Source organism: Pomacea canaliculata, linkage group LG6 (assembly GCF_003073045.1).
Source record: "Pomacea canaliculata isolate SZHN2017 linkage group LG6, ASM307304v1, whole genome shotgun sequence".
In the NCBI taxonomy this organism is placed as follows: Eukaryota; Metazoa; Mollusca; class Gastropoda; order Architaenioglossa; family Ampullariidae; genus Pomacea; species Pomacea canaliculata.
This window is the reverse complement of record NC_037595.1, coordinates 20885518-20901610: the sequence shown is the minus strand read 5'-3', so window position 1 is coordinate 20901610 and position 16093 is coordinate 20885518. Positions and strand designations below refer to the sequence as shown.

Below are 16093 nucleotides of genomic sequence, written 5' to 3'. Positions count from 1 at the left end.
GCAGACGACACCATGGTTAGTAACTCAAAATGACGGGCGTGGAACTCTTTTTTGGAGAGATACAGTTGGTTTCGCTTCCCCGCGAAATGTTGTACAGTTAGTTCGTGGGTTAACGATGAGTACGTCCGAGTCTGTTGCAAAGGTAAAATGTTTTATCGCGGATGACATTAACAGAATTTCAAGTTTATTTTGCCATTTGTAGTGCAAAACAATTCTTGTGGACCAACTAGGAAGAAAAATATGATGGTTCGAAAGCTCCTGTACATAGTTTCTCACAGTGAGACGTATAAACATTACAGTTACATAGGAAAAAAAAAACCCAAAAACACACGGTGCACTTTCTCAAGGACTGGAGATTCGATTAAGTACACACAGAAAAATTAGAATATTACATATTATCATTTGTACATTTATTTTAAGCTTTATTTCAGAGTCTCAATATTTTCTTCAATATTTTCTCAATAACTGTAAATCCAGATTTCTGTCTTGACACAAGAAATGTATTCGCAGATCTTGACATTAACTTTTCGCTTCATATTCCAAAGATTTCATCACAGAGTTCTAAAATAAATGTTGAGAAATCCCACTTGTACCTTTTTTTTCAAATATATTCTTATTATTTGTCTGTAGGGATGTTTTCCCTTCAAAGGAAAGAAGAAAATTGCCAGAGCAAGTGAGTTTTTAATACCGCTCTGCTCAAAGAGTTAATCTCCCATTCAAGTAAACTGCAATGATAAAGTGAATGCAGGTTATCCTGAATGAGCATACCCACAAGATACATAGTAATTCTGATGACTTTACCATGCCTGACAGTCAAAAAAAACAAAAAAAAAACAACCTAACTGGTGAAACCTTAACCCACAAGGACATGTTTATCGTTTTTCGCCAATACCTTAAGGAATTAGATTTAAAAAAGACTAAATATTCAGTCTTCAACTTTAAACCAAGGGAAATAACTTGTCGATAAATGATTTAGATATTAGATACTATATGCAGCATTTACATGTAGCATTAACTGTTCGCAAAAGAAAAAATGTTTCATGTTTGTTGGCGCATCAAGCTGCATTTGGGTGGTTCACCATTGACAAGCTAGTGCTTTTTCTTTTTTGCCCTTGTAGAAAAGGGGGTAACTAAAAGATTGGAGGCACTTGACAAAATACAATTGCAAGTTTTTGATAGAAAACAAAAATTTTGAAAGAAATTTGACTTACCAGCCCATTCAACCAATGTGAAGGTGGTCTTTAAAGTGGATGGAAGATACTGGGCAGTACCATATGGTTAACTGTTGACTGGGTTTTTTCCTCCTTTTTTTTATTTTTCCTGCAGAGGACTATTTACCAGCAGACAACAAGCAAGCAACACTCCAGTTTAGCACTTATGAACAAATGTGGTCTAGTGTGGATAAAAAGTTCCAGGTAAGGATGTGTACTTAGCAGATAAATACTTGCCACCTCATCTTCATTTATCTTGCATATCTTGTTTAGAAAGTGCTTGTTGCTTTAGCCCAAGGAAGTGACAAGCATACATGATTTTAAACAATGTATTATAAATAAAGTACATAAGTATATCTCCATTTGTAAATTGATAGTAATGTTATAAAACAAGTGTCGTGTGTCAGCCTTTCTCTCAGCGCTTGGGACACACTAGTATTAGAAAGGCAGCTTACAGAAGACGACGTGTGATGTCATATTCCAGGATATTTTTACCCGGTTCTCAGGAAGAGGTTGAAGTCTTTTCTTGCTAACTGTAGCAATGCCTCACATCATGCCCATGCTACGTCATGCTTGAGTTCTAAGTTTACTGTTTGTTCTAGCATTAGGGGTTCGCTATTCATTGCCCCCTCCCAACCTTGTCCGCAGTTTTGGTGGCGCAACGGTTAGTGCCTGTCACCAATACAGTGAAGGTTGGCTGCCCAGAGTTCATTTCTCGTCTCGGGCACGCTGTACTTTCTCTGCACGTGGCATCTGTTTACAGGGCTGGCTGCCTTGCCGTAATATAGCCTCAGTTGCTGGCACGGCGTAAAACACCAATGAGATATAAACTGGGAATTAACAGAGCTACACCTACCTCCTCACTTTTGAAATCAAAGATCTAACACAGCATGCAATGTTGACAGTTTGTGGAAAGGTAATAATACATCCTCAAGGTATCCAAGTCCTAAATGAGCACCAGTGTGATGCTTTGTCAGCTTTAAGCACAGCCAACTAGGGTAATTCCTTAGTATCAGATCAGTGATTGGCTCCTACCATTCCTCTTAAAATCTTGCAAAAAGCAACAGATTACAGTGAATAAAACAATCATGTGTTTCTGCACTCATGTTCTAATTATGTCTTCTTGGTGTTGCATATCATGACTTAACAGGAGTTGCAGTTGGAGGTGAATAACAAAATTTTTGAGGATCTTCTGATATTTGTTGAGAACAGCCACCAGCAGTTTGGCCAGCACTATTCAGTACAGGAAATTCCCACAGCTGCACTTATTACAGGTGAAATTTTCTTTTGAAGATTGTCAAAAACCCTTTTTTAAGCCTGTTTCACAGCTCTTTGAAGTATTTCTGTCTAAACAACCATTGTAATACAGGTAAAACTATGGAATTCCATTTAACCAGGCGTATTTGCTATTTTCAGTTAAGGTTAGTTTCCTTGCTAGAACCAACTTTGTTTTAAACAGCACGTTTATAGGTTTTCGTTTTGTTGTTCACATTTGCCTTTTGCTGCATCTACCCTGTTTCTTCAATTATACAACAAGCTTTCCAGATGAAATCTTGTTTATAGTAATTAATTATATCTGTTAATTATAGTAAATGTTATAACTTATTTCATACACATGCATGCTGAATATACAAAACACAATTCTGTTACTTATGGTTTTGAATGAAAAAAAATTATAGTGGGAGAACACCTAAGCACACAGCACTAATTCTGTACAGCTGATAATAATAAATTGTTAAAGAAAAAAGAAAAACCAACACATTCATTCAGTGTTTGAACAAGAAACTCTGAACTGTAAATAATTAAATTTGTCTTTAGGGGTTAATACACCAGACCATGCTGTGATTTTTTCCAACCTCTTTGCCATGCTGCAGGCAAGAGTTACTTCTCTTGTAGCCACACTGCGAGCAAAAGATTGTACGTCAGTGAAATACCTGCTGGGCATGATGTTAAAGCAGTTGCTTGCATTACCTGATCTGGTGAGTAGAATGAGCAGTAATAAAGGAAACAGTGAAGGAATTATTAAGTTGGGCTTACATGAAAGATACTGACTTTCTGAAATATTGTAATTGACTATTTCAGGCTGCTAAATAGTCACTAACTTAGGATATTTTCTTAAATAAATATATGTATGGAATGCTTCGTGGAGGTTTCCCATATCTGCATAGTCTTACAAAGGAAGAAAAAGTGACCCTAGATTGGGATGGTGTTGGATGATTTATAGCATGCAATCTGTGAGAATAATGGAAAGCTTGCAGTCTGCAGAAAAGTCTAATTTACATGAAAGATGTAAACAGATTGGTCTTGGTTGTGTCCTTCCTTTCAAAAGGGAAGGTGTGTGCATGGCACTGTTGTGAGGATCTGAAAGAATTTTCTCAATACAACCAGTCTCAACTGAAGTGATGCAAAAGGAGATTTATTCAGTTTTAAAAATGGTGTGCTTTTTTTGTAATCATTTCAATTTCTTTAACGACTGCCTTATCAAAGTGAGCAACTGCCACATTAAAAATTATACATTGCTGTTTGTAACCTTATTTTCTTTTAAGCTAGTATTTTTCAATTTGCTCAACTTTCTGTTGCTGTATTCTGGTTCAAAACTTTTGTGCATGTTCTCCAAATCTGGGATGTCATTGTTTTAATAATCACATTGATGAGACTAAAAGTGAACTTTTTCATTGATAATGCACTAAATACCACTCAGCAGCAGAGCTTGATGGCCTTTGTGGAATGACTCGGAGCTGTGTTTTAGACATATTTTTTAAAATAAATTTAGTTTTTGCAAACCTTAATTTTTTTCAATGTAAACAATGTAACATTGTTCACTGTCATGTAAGCCCAATGTACTAGTTGGCAGGAGTGTTTCCTTTAAGTTTTCCTAAACATGATGAGAAGGTTTGGGTGACACGGGGATGTTAAAGGAATTTTATTGAAGATATTTACTACATGTATTTTGAAACTATGAGTGCATGTGAAAAAAGTTGCAATTTTATGGGTATGTGCAGAGTGAAGAGGGGGAGAACACACAAATGCCAAGCATGTTAACACTTGTGAAGCATTACAGTACTCGATACCAGGTAAACGTACATGACTATTTTCATTTATTTGTATGAGCATATTTCACAGGGTAACAGAATAGAGTATAATGCAGTTAACAAGATGCAGAATGCCCATCTTTTATCATCCACTTCCCCGCCTCCCAACTCCCAAAGAAAAAAAAAATTTAGATATCCAAAAAAAATAAAGAGAGAACAATTGCGGTTATTTTCATTTGTTAAATTTAGAAACTGTTTTTTTTCTTTTAAAAAAAGAAGTGCTGTATGAGACAAAGGGCTTATTTATAAACATAATATTGCATTAGTTTTAAATTATGTTCCTTGCTTATATTTTAATGTATATTGGCACATGTGCTAGGTTTCCAAAAAGTCTCCAAGGAAGTCTTCCCCTAAGAAAAGACGATCTGTAGTAGAGGATACCCAGTATCCTGTGGTTGTCATCATGCTCGAGGACACTGAAAATTTCCCACCACATGTTCTTCAGGACTTCATTGTAATTTGCAGGTAATAGAATAAACAGCAATTGTGTGAATGTGCATGCAGGTATGTAAATATGGAAATACATTAGTGGTTTTTAAGATAAAGTGTAGAAATGTGGGAGCTTAGAATATGTTTGTGGGAATAAATAAAAGTCACTTTTCTTGATCACAAATCAGACTTGGTGTTTGGCATGTTTCATCCCAGCACAGTGAATTCCTTTGATTTTGTTGCTTTCTTCTCTCTCAGTTGAGTTTAAAGTCATGACTCTTTGGTTGATATTTTTCATACAGTTCTCTCTCATCCCTCTATTCCAGTGCATACTTTTCTCTTAATATGTTGTTTGTGATTGACCTGTACAACTATGCATGGTTTTTCAAAAAATACGTTCTGCAATTTTTTATTATCGAACTGCACTTCCAGATCACTCTAGTGTTGCATTGACTGCGGACACCATTTGTATTTTCAGTAGCTGCTGAATAGAATAAGTTTCTGATAAATAGAATAAGATTTTTCATTAGAGAACAGTAAGCAGTTTTTCTCTTTGCCAGTTTGTAGGCAGATGTATTGAATGGAAAATTGAATGGTCAAGTGAGCATAAATAGGATCTCTGTTTACAAGTTGATTGTATTATCCGTTTAATCCAGATAAATGTTTGTGATCTCTGTAGCAACTACCTTGATCGCTTACCTGTGGTATTGGTATTGGGCATAGCAACATCAGTGACTACCGTCCATCGTTTGTTGCCAACAGCTGTATCATCATTGTTATGCATGGAAATGTTCAAGGCTCCACCTTCATCACAGTACCTCAATCTTCTGATAGATAAGGTACTTTTTCCATGGTTTGTGTATGCTTCATTTGGAAACAAAAAAAGTATAAAGAATGGTAGGACCAATGAACCATGTGTTACTTGGCACTATGCTACAAATATTATAATTATAATGGAGAGATAGTTTGACGTGTTAAATGTGTAGGGTGATGAAAACATCTTCTTTAATATGTTTGATCATTTATCATGAATATTTATCACATTTATATTCATGGTAACTATGACCACTTCTGTAAGGTGCTCTCAGGGTTCTGAAAGGCATGAGTACTTATTTGTTATTATTTAAACAAGTTATAATTGTGGTTATATCCTGCAGTATTTTAATCAGTTATCTGGGTCTTTTTCAGATTCTAATGACAAGTGCATTTCCATTCAGGCTTGGACCAAAAGTGTTTCGCCTCATGCTGGATCTCTTTCTCTACTACCACATGTCTGTCATTAATTTTGTCACAGCCTTTCAGGTCTGCTGCATTCATTACTTTCATCTCTTTATTATGGATTGGATAAACTTCAACTGTTCTTTTACTAGATGCTTATTTGTCTTACTATAAATATGAGGTCAAAGAGCAAAGAGAACTGAGTGATTTGAATATTTTTTCTGTCATTGATTTTTAGCATTATTATTTAGTTTAAAAACTGATTTCACTGTTTTAGGGTATTTTGTTTGTTTAGTTTTCTATGCTAGACCATTATGCCAGCAACTCTTTGTCACATCTGTGCTGTCCCACAAGCATGATACCGTCTGTCATTGACAATCTTTCCAGCAAAGAGTTACAGCAGCTGCAGCGACTACCATCCGTGATGAGGTATGTCATATGGTAATCTTCAAAACTGTTGTTACTGCTGTTCTTTTATTAGTTATTCATCTCTTCCCAAAAAAAAAGCACAATTGAGAAACTAGCTATATTTTTCTTACATGACATTAACTGTATGTTTTCTACAGGTACATGGAGCAAATGCCACCAAAGGTGCTGGCTAGTGTTCTCCAAGAGGAGGAGAAATTTAGGGTATGGGTAATCAAGATTCATTTGTGTGTGTGTGTGGGGGTGTGTGTGGGGGGGGGGTGTGTGAAAAAGAGTTTCCTCTTCCTTTTTTTCCACTTCCAATTCTAAGCATACAATTATTTTACCAGAATGCCAACTTAAGGTAGGTCATAGTAAAACATCTTGAATTTTGTTGAGTGAAATTGTGTATTAATAGTCATTGGCATATCTTTTTATGTTAGGAATTTATGACAGTTGGTTAAAAGTACCTTTACATATTATAGATTTGTATAAAAGTTACACAATTTATTCAAATTAATAAAAAAATGTACTTCTATGTTGAATTGGTTTTTTTTTTCAAATAGATAATAAATAATCTATGTGTTCTGCAATTTCAGAAATTGATTAAGTTTTTGTTGAAAGATTACCCAGTCCAGCAAGACCGCTCAACAGTCATCCTGCATCTTCTTCATTCTCTTACTTCACACCTTCCTATGCACCCACTGGGCAAGCAAGTATGTGATTTGCATTCTGTGACATGCTGGATCTGGCAGTTGACTACTGTAGTAGTGGGAGCATTGTTGCTGCCTGTGTATGCAAAAGCAGTCATAATTATGATATAATTAACCCAGTTGCAGTGCATCGATAATCTGTTGTGTTTTGTCATTAATGAGCCGGAGTGAGAATATGCAATGTGTCGGTGGGTGTCCAGTCACTTAATCCCCAGACACTTCATCCCCGACACTTCATCCCCGACACTTCATCCCCTAGACTTTTAATCCCCAGACACTTCATCCCCAGACACTTAATCCCCGACACTTCATCCCCAACACTCAAGAACAATTTTCATATCATATTGTTGAAGAACATTAAATTTACTAGCTTATATGAACTTTAACTAATGTTGTAGATGTTCAAATGACGTTGAAGTTAAAAGCATGATTTGAATTTGAATTTCAATTAAATTTTTCGCTGACTTCATAATTTTTATAGTTAAGGATTTAGTTTAGGGATTAAGTGTCTGGGGATGAAGTGTCTGGGGATTAAAAGTCTAGGGGATGAAGTGTCGGGGATGAAGTGTCGGGGATGAAGTGTCTGGGGATTAAGTGACTGGGAACCGTGTCGGTGCATTCATGAATGGTATACATGGTTATCAAAGATTTTTTACTATGTTGCAGCTACGTGAACTGTATGCTGCATGTTTGGAATCAGACATTCATGAGACAGACAATTTCAGAAAGGCTTTTGAGCTGCTAGGGTATATTTTTTTTCCTGTCCTTACTTTTCAGAGCAGACCCATCTTGCATTCTGTCAGTAATATGGAGTGCTCTGCAGTACTCAGTTGTTATCACATCTCATTTTATTTTCCATTTTTAAAACAAGTTTCTTGAGGGTAATAGGTGTATTTGTGTAAATTGAACAAATAAAATATCTTTAACATGAGCTATATATGGACACATTTTTCCCTTAATTAAAATGAAACTTTGCAACTTTTGGCTTAAAGTATTCAAAATATTCTGATAAGAAAAACTTTTTATGACAACAAGCATTAAAAGTGGAAAAAATCTTTTGAGATTGGACTCTCAATGCTCTTGTGCAGAATGACTGCGAGGAGTGAGCTGGTATCAGTGGTGACCCAGGGCTTGCAGAAGATCAGTTACAGCAGTGACCCTGTGTTGAAAGATGTTATAGAGAAGCTGCAGCAGTTTCTTCACAGGTTCGATCATCTGGAAGGTAAGTGGATATGAACTGGGTGCATTTATAGTACAAAATTGTCATGTGATTTGATGTCGGCTTCAGCATTTCTGAAAGCATTCTAATGCAATATATTAAAAAAAATAATATTTTCCCCCAAAACATTTGTATTGATGCCGGATGCTAATTGTTTTTGCATGGTACAAATGAATAATTAAAGAGTAGAAACAGTTTCATTCTTGAAAATAAATAGGAGACAGTGTTTGGAGGATAAAAAAATATACTGTCAAATTTCAGAGCCACCTACATAATGTTTGGAACAGTAAGTCAAAACTAGGTAATAAACATGGAATATTTAGTCTTAGAAATCGAGATTTTGTCAGTGAATATGCTTCCTGGTTGCAGATGAAGTGGTAGAAGACACAGAGAGTAGTAGTCCAAAGCCAAAAGACTTGAAACTTCAGAGGACAGACCTGAGAAGCTTGCAGAAGGTAAGGGAAGAACTCTTTGTTTGCAGGTTTTATCACCTCATAAATATTGTTTCATTGTGATTAAAAAAAAAAATTGAAATCTTGCCATATTGTTGTTTATCTGTAAACATGTATACCAAGCAAGCATTTTTTCTTCGTCCTGTATCAGATGACATGACTATGTGGAGTTATCCCAACTATCTACCTCAATTCCAGCTGTCCATTCCTGATTGGTCCGAAAGGGGAGAACCAACTCAAACCCCCCCCCCCCTTTCCAATCTCAACTCCTCTAGCCTGTGAGAAACCTTTCCAGTTAAGATGTGTGTCAGCTACATCATTCTGCGGTCTCTTGGATATTTGCAATCTGCCGTCTATGAAGTGTAGTGTAGTCTGCAAACAAATGGTTGCTGTATACTGACTCTCTGTCCTACTCAATATTTCCTTGTGAAATTTGCCGCTTTAAGGAGAGTGCAGGTGGTCAGAGATGAACCGCAGTGGGAAAGCAAACACCTCGTCCTGTTGCATGCTTTTATCTTTAGAACAGTATAAGGTAAGGCTAGACAGCCATTAAAGCACCTCTACACCGAGTGACAGCAGTTTTTCTACACTGCTACTTTCTTCTACTCTAATAATAGAGAGAAAAGTAGAGGGACCAGGTGGGGTGGCGATGCAAGCCCTTTTTCTTTGATAATTTTGGGGTAGAAGGTGTCTGTATTGAACAGTGTTCACAGTGTGTTTAAAATCAGTAATTCGGGCAGTTTAGGTGGATCTCTCACCCCAAGCAGATCCCTAGTTCAGGCCAAAAGCCCATGAGGTTCAAGTTGTAGCAACAAACCTTGCTTTTTCTTGTAAGGTAGCCCTAAGAGAGTTTATTTAGGCAGTAGGCAGGTGCTCAGATCCTACATTTGCTTAGTTTTACCTGAGAGACCTGGCGCATCACTCTGATTCTTTGGATGCTGTTTGGAGTGTGTCCACAGCGTATTGTGCACAGCATTAAGCCAGTCTGGCCTGCCTACTCTGTTGTTAATCAGCTTGGCAAGGCCCACAGCTTGGCCACCCGTCTGGAATTGAGGTATGTCAAAAGTTTTGATGGGGATGACGGCCAGCATTTGTACTAGTTACCACACCCCCCACCTATTATTTATTCTTCACATAGTCATGTCATCTGGTACAGTATGAAGAAGAAATCCATTTTTCATGGTAAAATTCCTTTCTTTGAGTACTTACTCGATAACTGGTAATTTCCTCCCGCCTCCCTGCTATGGGTCTATATTCAAGCCTGGGGAAAACTGGAGACGTTAACTCAAGAGCTAGAGGGGGCGGAAAAGTTGAGTTGGTTGAGTTTGTGTTCATTGGTCATTGCTGACCAATTGTGAATGGACAGCTGAAATTGAGGTAGCTATTCAGGATAATGCCATATCATGTGGTAAGTACTCAAAGAAAAGAATTTTATCATGAAAAATGGTATTATTTTTCTCAGAAACTGCAGGAGATGAGAAAAAAGAAAACTACTCCATACGAAAAGGTGCGGGAAGAGTTGCTGGTCTATTTGAAAGATTTGATCAAGTAAGTTAAAGTAAAAAGCTAATAATTGTCAAGATGAATGTTTTTCTTTTCACTTTCTTATAGAGGAATGTACACAAAACAAATATAAGAGTGATGTTTATGTGTGCCTGTGCATGCTACAGACATAAACATCTAGGTAGGTGTGCTCTGCTTTTCATTTGATAACTTTTTTTGGAGCTCTTGGCAACGTTAAGTGTGTTGAAGATTTAATTTTATTGGCTGCCAAAAGCTACACACAACTTCAAAATCCAGACTCTTTGTTTAATTCTGACTAAGAATTCAAACTGGATAACTAAACAACACTGTCCTTTGCACATATGATATATGTGGTGACAGATAGTTTACCATAGATAAAAGCTTTAAAATACTTTGAATATCAAACCTACTACCAAGCAATAATAGTACTTTTTGTATGTTCAGGAAGCACTTGCACAAGGCAGAAGACTCTGTGCTTTATGAAATCTTTTATTATGACAATGTGACATCTTTCCGGCATCAGCTGCACGCATCACCTCGCTCTGCTATTCATCGGGCTTTAGGTGATCCGGCAAACTATTTAGAGGTAATTTGGGCAAAATGGAAATGTACTGCATTAAGGAATTTACTCATATAACGTAGGTGATTTTAAATGTCTTCTGTATTGTCTTCACACAAGCCAATGCACAAGTAGGATTTCTTGCTTTAAAAAAAAAATTATGGTCTGTAATTATGTACATAATCTGTGTAGGATTAAAGGTTGCAGTTATTTGCTATTTCTTCAGATATCTTGGTTGTTTGCTTTTATGGGCTAACATCAAATTTGCCTTTTTTGATTTGTGTGGGATATTTTCCTATTTTAATATTGTTCACTACTAACAATAATTTTTGTATCACGTGGAACTTCTTTGTAAGGTCATGTGGGAATTTTATTTTTGCTTATTCTAGTTGTCTATTTACTGTGAAGTGTAGAATATGGTTTAGTGGGTGCCTTGTGCTTTATAAGCTCAGAACCTTCTTGTAATTGCTGTAGAGTTATCAGAAGCCAAGAATTTGCAAGCTTGATACACATTTAGTTACAATGGACTGCTAAGGTTGCATGATTTGATGTTTGATAGCTGTAAACCCATATTTACTGCTGGTGTTTCAGTGCCAGTGCTGTTTGGTGGATGGTGGCTGTATTTCAGCAACAATGCCAGACATTTCCATTGCTTACAAGCTTCATTTGGAATGTGGCTTTATGATCAACCTGTATGACTGGCTGCAGGTAAAGCTATACTGTCTTAAGTTCATGCTTAAATCAGGTGGGAGATGGCCACAAGGCAAAGTTGAATATATTTAGTGGCAGATAATGAAAGAGGACTGATTGTTAATGATTCTCGTATATTTAGGGTAAAATAAGGCATCACATTATGGTAGTTCTCAAATGCAGATTCCCATCATTGGGTAACATAAATATGTGAATCCTGGTTTTTCAAAGGCTTTTGTCAGCATTGTGACGGCTGATGAGCAAAACAAGAAAAAGAGTTCCAAGCCTGAGATGCTTCAATATCCTTTTCCTGTGATTGTTCTCTCTGATTGTTAACACTGTAGCAGAAAAGATTATTCCATCAACTGTATGTTAATAGTAACTAATTATGCGACTTCTTCAAGTCTTACTACATTTACTTTGTGGATGTGCAAGAAACTGAACTGTAAAGAGGTAATATAGGGTTAGAATAGACCTTCACATTCTGGCACTGGTTAATATCTACCTTTATGTGGGTGGAGAGAGGCAAGTCACTAGTTTGGTGAAATAGTTGGACCAGTCAAAATTACTATCACAACACATTTCATGAAAATCAGCTGAATGCCATGTGTTACTGCTCATTAAAAGTTAATTGTATGTGTAATTTTATTTATGGTCACACAGTTTGGTTTCAAGTGTAATACAAGTGGTTAGGAATTTTTGAAAAAAAATCCTTAACATAAATCTCAGGGCCAGATTTATCCAGGCTGTGTCAGAGTTACAGTTCTTGGGCTTTATAAAACCAACAAGGAGGAAAACAGACCATGTTTCTCGCCTTACATGGGGGGGCTGCTGACAGAAATTATTTACATCATGTCTATTTTGATGGTGTAAGTGCATATTTGCTGTGTGAGATTAATAAAAATTATATGTACAGAGATTTGCTTTAAAGTAATAAAAACAATCAATGTTATATTGAATCTACGTTTGAAATACAGCTGATAACATGCAAATTACTGCCTTTTAAAAACTTTTAATTTCATCCAAAAGGAGCATGGTGCACTCAGGGAAAATAAAATTCTGACACAATCGTGCATACATCTAAGTATCCATCAAGGGTTATCTTCACAGATATCTGATTTTTATGCATTCTTAATTTGCAAGCAAAAAGCTAGCCTTTAACTCTTTATCACTGAATGATCAGACTAAGGCAAAAGCCTCATGACTTCTGAGAATAGGTTTTAGTTGAACCTACAATTGCAATTATGGTATACACACACATTTCCCCAGCTTTGCCTTCATGCTTTATAATCCACTTGACAGCATTATCAAGACACGGTTATCCATTCTTTCCCATGATTGGGAGAGCTCAGCTTGAACACCTTACATTTTTGTCCGGTCCCCATTTTCTTATCCCTCATTTCTTTGTCTAGTACCTGCAGTTGATCACATTCTGCTTTCAAGTACTTTTCTTTGCATGGATAAACAATAGGAGGCATAGAAATAGAGGTAACATTGGCACTTAAACATTTTTACATGTTCATAATATGGGAAATTTTCAACGCAGGTTTGTTTGATTAAAACAAATAAACCAAATACCTGACCTTTTTAGTTACCACACACACTCATGAAGAAGAGTGCTAAAGGCTACTGGCACAAAATTCATCTATAAATATACAAAAAAGAGTCTTGAACACCTGGAAGTGTTGAGTTTATAGAACTGTAGTCACATGACACAGCATGGCATACACTTAGGCCTTCTCTCACTATAAAGCCTATGGGAATGAAATTCCTGAAGCCGATTCAAAGCTTGAAGGCACCATCTACAAACTTGCCACAAGATATGGGGAGAGGCATGCAAGCCTTAACACTGCAGCAAAAGAAACAGATCTGTTTTAAATCGTGTTTTTGTGAAGGTGCAAGAACAATGTGAATTCTGGACTAGAACACTCAGTACTACAACCTAAAAATATGGCCCCCACACCCTTCCCAGAAATCAACACAAAAGCATGCTTTATATTATTAAAATGGAAACGAGACAGCCTGAAAGAACATTTTAAAAATAGGTAATTATGACCCTGTATCACAGTGGCAGTTGCGCGTATAGCAAAGACAAATAATTAAAATATTCTGAAACAATGTGAATAGTTACCACCACATATACATAAAAATGTATAATATGTATCAGTAGGTGTGTTGTTTGTGTAAAATTGTTGAATCGTTCAATATTCAATCTGTGTCACAGTGCTTTTAACATGAAAACAAACATGCATTCTCCTCTTAACAAAATGGAAAAAAAATCCTCTTTCAAGTCTGAAACAAAGATAACAGCACCAAGTGAATTATGGTGTACTCTAATGGATGTTTCTTGGGCCATCTCAATAATTAGCTCTCTACAGCCCTAGTTGGACTAGCTAAGCGAAAAAAGTTAAAATTTACAAAAGCATAACCATTTTTGTGATTATAAAATAAGTTACTTGTACTGTTTATTTTACTACAAGAAAAGCATACTAACACTCAAAATATGAGAGTTTTCTTTGCACCTGGCAGCAAGAGTGTTTTTTAAAAGCAGCCTGCAGACAACCACCTAAACTGACACACCCTCATCAGTAATTTGTAGAAAAAGTTCTCAACTCTAAATACATTGCCAAGTATGGTGAGAAATGGTGGAAGGCACTTGACCACATAAGTATTTAGAATACTATCAAGTTTACTTGATTGTTACAGTTGCTGCCTATAAAGTTTAAGCCCATGTCTTGACCAATACCACAGAACAAATTTACAGCAATGTGAACACATGGCTGTGATTTCTTGATAGTGTAAGAATGACATAACAATATATAACATTCTACAATTTAAAAGCTTCAAAGAGAAAGGAAATTTTGGATGACCATTGACAATATCCATGTCATGGAAAATGAGAGAAATGAACCAATAAAAAATAAATAAGCAACATGCACACATTTAGCTTGGATTCACCTTGGTTAAGACATGCATTAAAAATAGCAACGGTTAAACTGACACTTGGGAACAAAGAGTGAAAACTCAATTTCTGATCAGATATTTTTATGAATCTGTAATGCAGGATCTGTGTAGTCACAAGCTGATGCTGCCATTGTATGCCAGCGATTGTTTTTGCCTTTGTACTACAACGGACATATATTTAAGATTCATAAACTGCAGAAAAAAAATCAACACCATCACTGAGATGTTTCACAGGGAAAAAAATCCAGCCAAATCGGTGTGTAGAAGATTGCACATAACATTTTATGCATGTCATGTGGAATGGCATAAGAAATGACATAAAATACTGAGCACACTATAAGGTATAATTGTTGACATGTTTAAATGAGTATTGTCTAGCGTAGCTTTAGTTTATCTCCTCTTGGTCGCCAAGCTTTAAGAAGCACAACACTAAAATATAATGCTAATCCATGAAGCTGGGCACAGATGGCCAGAAAAAGAATCCACAAGACTATTGCTGGCATTCCAAACATAACGAACGTGTATTTTCTGTTAATGATGTATGCATACATGTCATCAGACAGCTCAATAAAGCCAAAAAATACAGGAAGAACACCAAACACAATGGTTCCTAGGATATACTGCTTCAGCAAGAAGGTGCTGTTTTGAGGGATGGATCTCCAGCCCACTACAGCTGCCACCAGGCTGAACATCCATGCAAACTCCCAAGGGCGAGGGTGTGGAAGGTCCCATCGTCTTAGTGCTTGGACATTTATACCGAGAAGTGAAACGATTCCAGGAGAAAGACGTACCAGCATTAGCATTCCTAATAACATGTGAACAAAGATGTCAAGTTTCAGTCGTCCCTTGTTCTGGGAACTGGAAAACAAAAACAAAAAACGTTCGTAAATGTGTGAAAACCAAGAGATTTTTTATTGTAACATATTACATCCATACAAATATTCACATTTACGTTGCATGTGTACCACATAAAATACATAACAATTGCATAATACAGCAAAAGGTGCATTATAACAAAATAAAATAATTTTGACATGTTGGTTTTAACGTGACTAATAACGGAAAGAGAACAATAATCATTATTTTCTACTGATTACTAACAGATGTTCGTGCCGAGAGGCAAAACCTTAACAGACTTTTAGAAGATTCTTTCGATAAATTTAAAACTCGCACACGCACTTTAAGAAAGAAACTCTTTTCCCCGTTTAAAGTATACACTACTTGAAAATTTTACCTTGCCATACGAAGATTTTGTGCAAAACATGCCGGGACACACTTTCATACGTGGGGAGGGGGTGCATAAGCATTATATTACCTGATTTTATATTGCCATGCAATACTCTCTCTATGCCAGTGATCACTCCCGTCAGACCCCGCAGGTCTGATTCCAGATTTTGATGCCATATCAACGAAAACGTATTACAAGCCAATGTGTTGTCGAAATTTTCGAAACGTATGCAAGGCAAGCAGTCTGGCGCAGGAAGGTGCCCGAAAATGGAAACTTCCGTGGAGCCGTTTACATCATAAAAAGTTATTATAGTAGTCTTTTGAAGCATCTTTTTTTGTCAGTGAACAGTTGCATAGAGAAAACCAACAAACATTACAATATTAGGCTGT

The 16093-nt window shown here is 36.5% G+C and overlaps 2 protein-coding genes across 5 annotated transcripts; one reads left to right on the top strand and one right to left on the bottom strand.

Annotated features, from left to right (window-relative positions):
• Nucleotides 1-44: 44 nt before the first annotated feature.
• LOC112566340 (origin recognition complex subunit 3-like) lies at nt 45-12429 on the top strand. Of its 4 annotated transcripts, none has more exons than XM_025242478.1 (20): nt 45-142; nt 631-673; nt 1327-1415; nt 2362-2485; nt 3030-3190; nt 4214-4285; nt 4623-4768; nt 5412-5571; nt 5921-6034; nt 6246-6379; nt 6517-6580; nt 6955-7071; nt 7735-7814; nt 8157-8290; nt 8657-8742; nt 10202-10287; nt 10708-10849; nt 11414-11530; nt 11744-11811; nt 12242-12429. In XM_025242478.1, the coding sequence occupies exons 1-20, from the start codon at nt 116-118 to the stop codon at nt 12345-12347; spliced, it is 2070 nt and encodes a 689-aa protein (XP_025098263.1). In that variant the 5' UTR covers nt 45-115; the 3' UTR covers nt 12348-12429. The 4 variants fall into 4 exon arrangements, with proteins under 4 accessions (XP_025098263.1, XP_025098264.1, XP_025098267.1 ...); XM_025242479.1 differs by having other exon boundaries at nt 63-142; nt 2424-2485; XM_025242482.1 differs by lacking the exons at nt 45-142; nt 631-673 and having other exon boundaries at nt 1342-1415; nt 2424-2485; nt 3086-3190.
• A 79-nt stretch (nt 12430-12508) lies between these two features.
• On the bottom strand, nt 12509-15994 carry LOC112566342 (protein jagunal-like). Its single transcript, XM_025242484.1, has 2 exons — nt 15792-15994; nt 12509-15334 (listed from the first exon to the last, which is right to left on the bottom strand). The coding sequence occupies exons 1-2, from the start codon at nt 15878-15880 to the stop codon at nt 14851-14853; spliced, it is 573 nt and encodes a 190-aa protein (XP_025098269.1). The 5' UTR covers nt 15881-15994; the 3' UTR covers nt 12509-14850.
• Nucleotides 15995-16093: the final 99 nt, after the last annotated feature.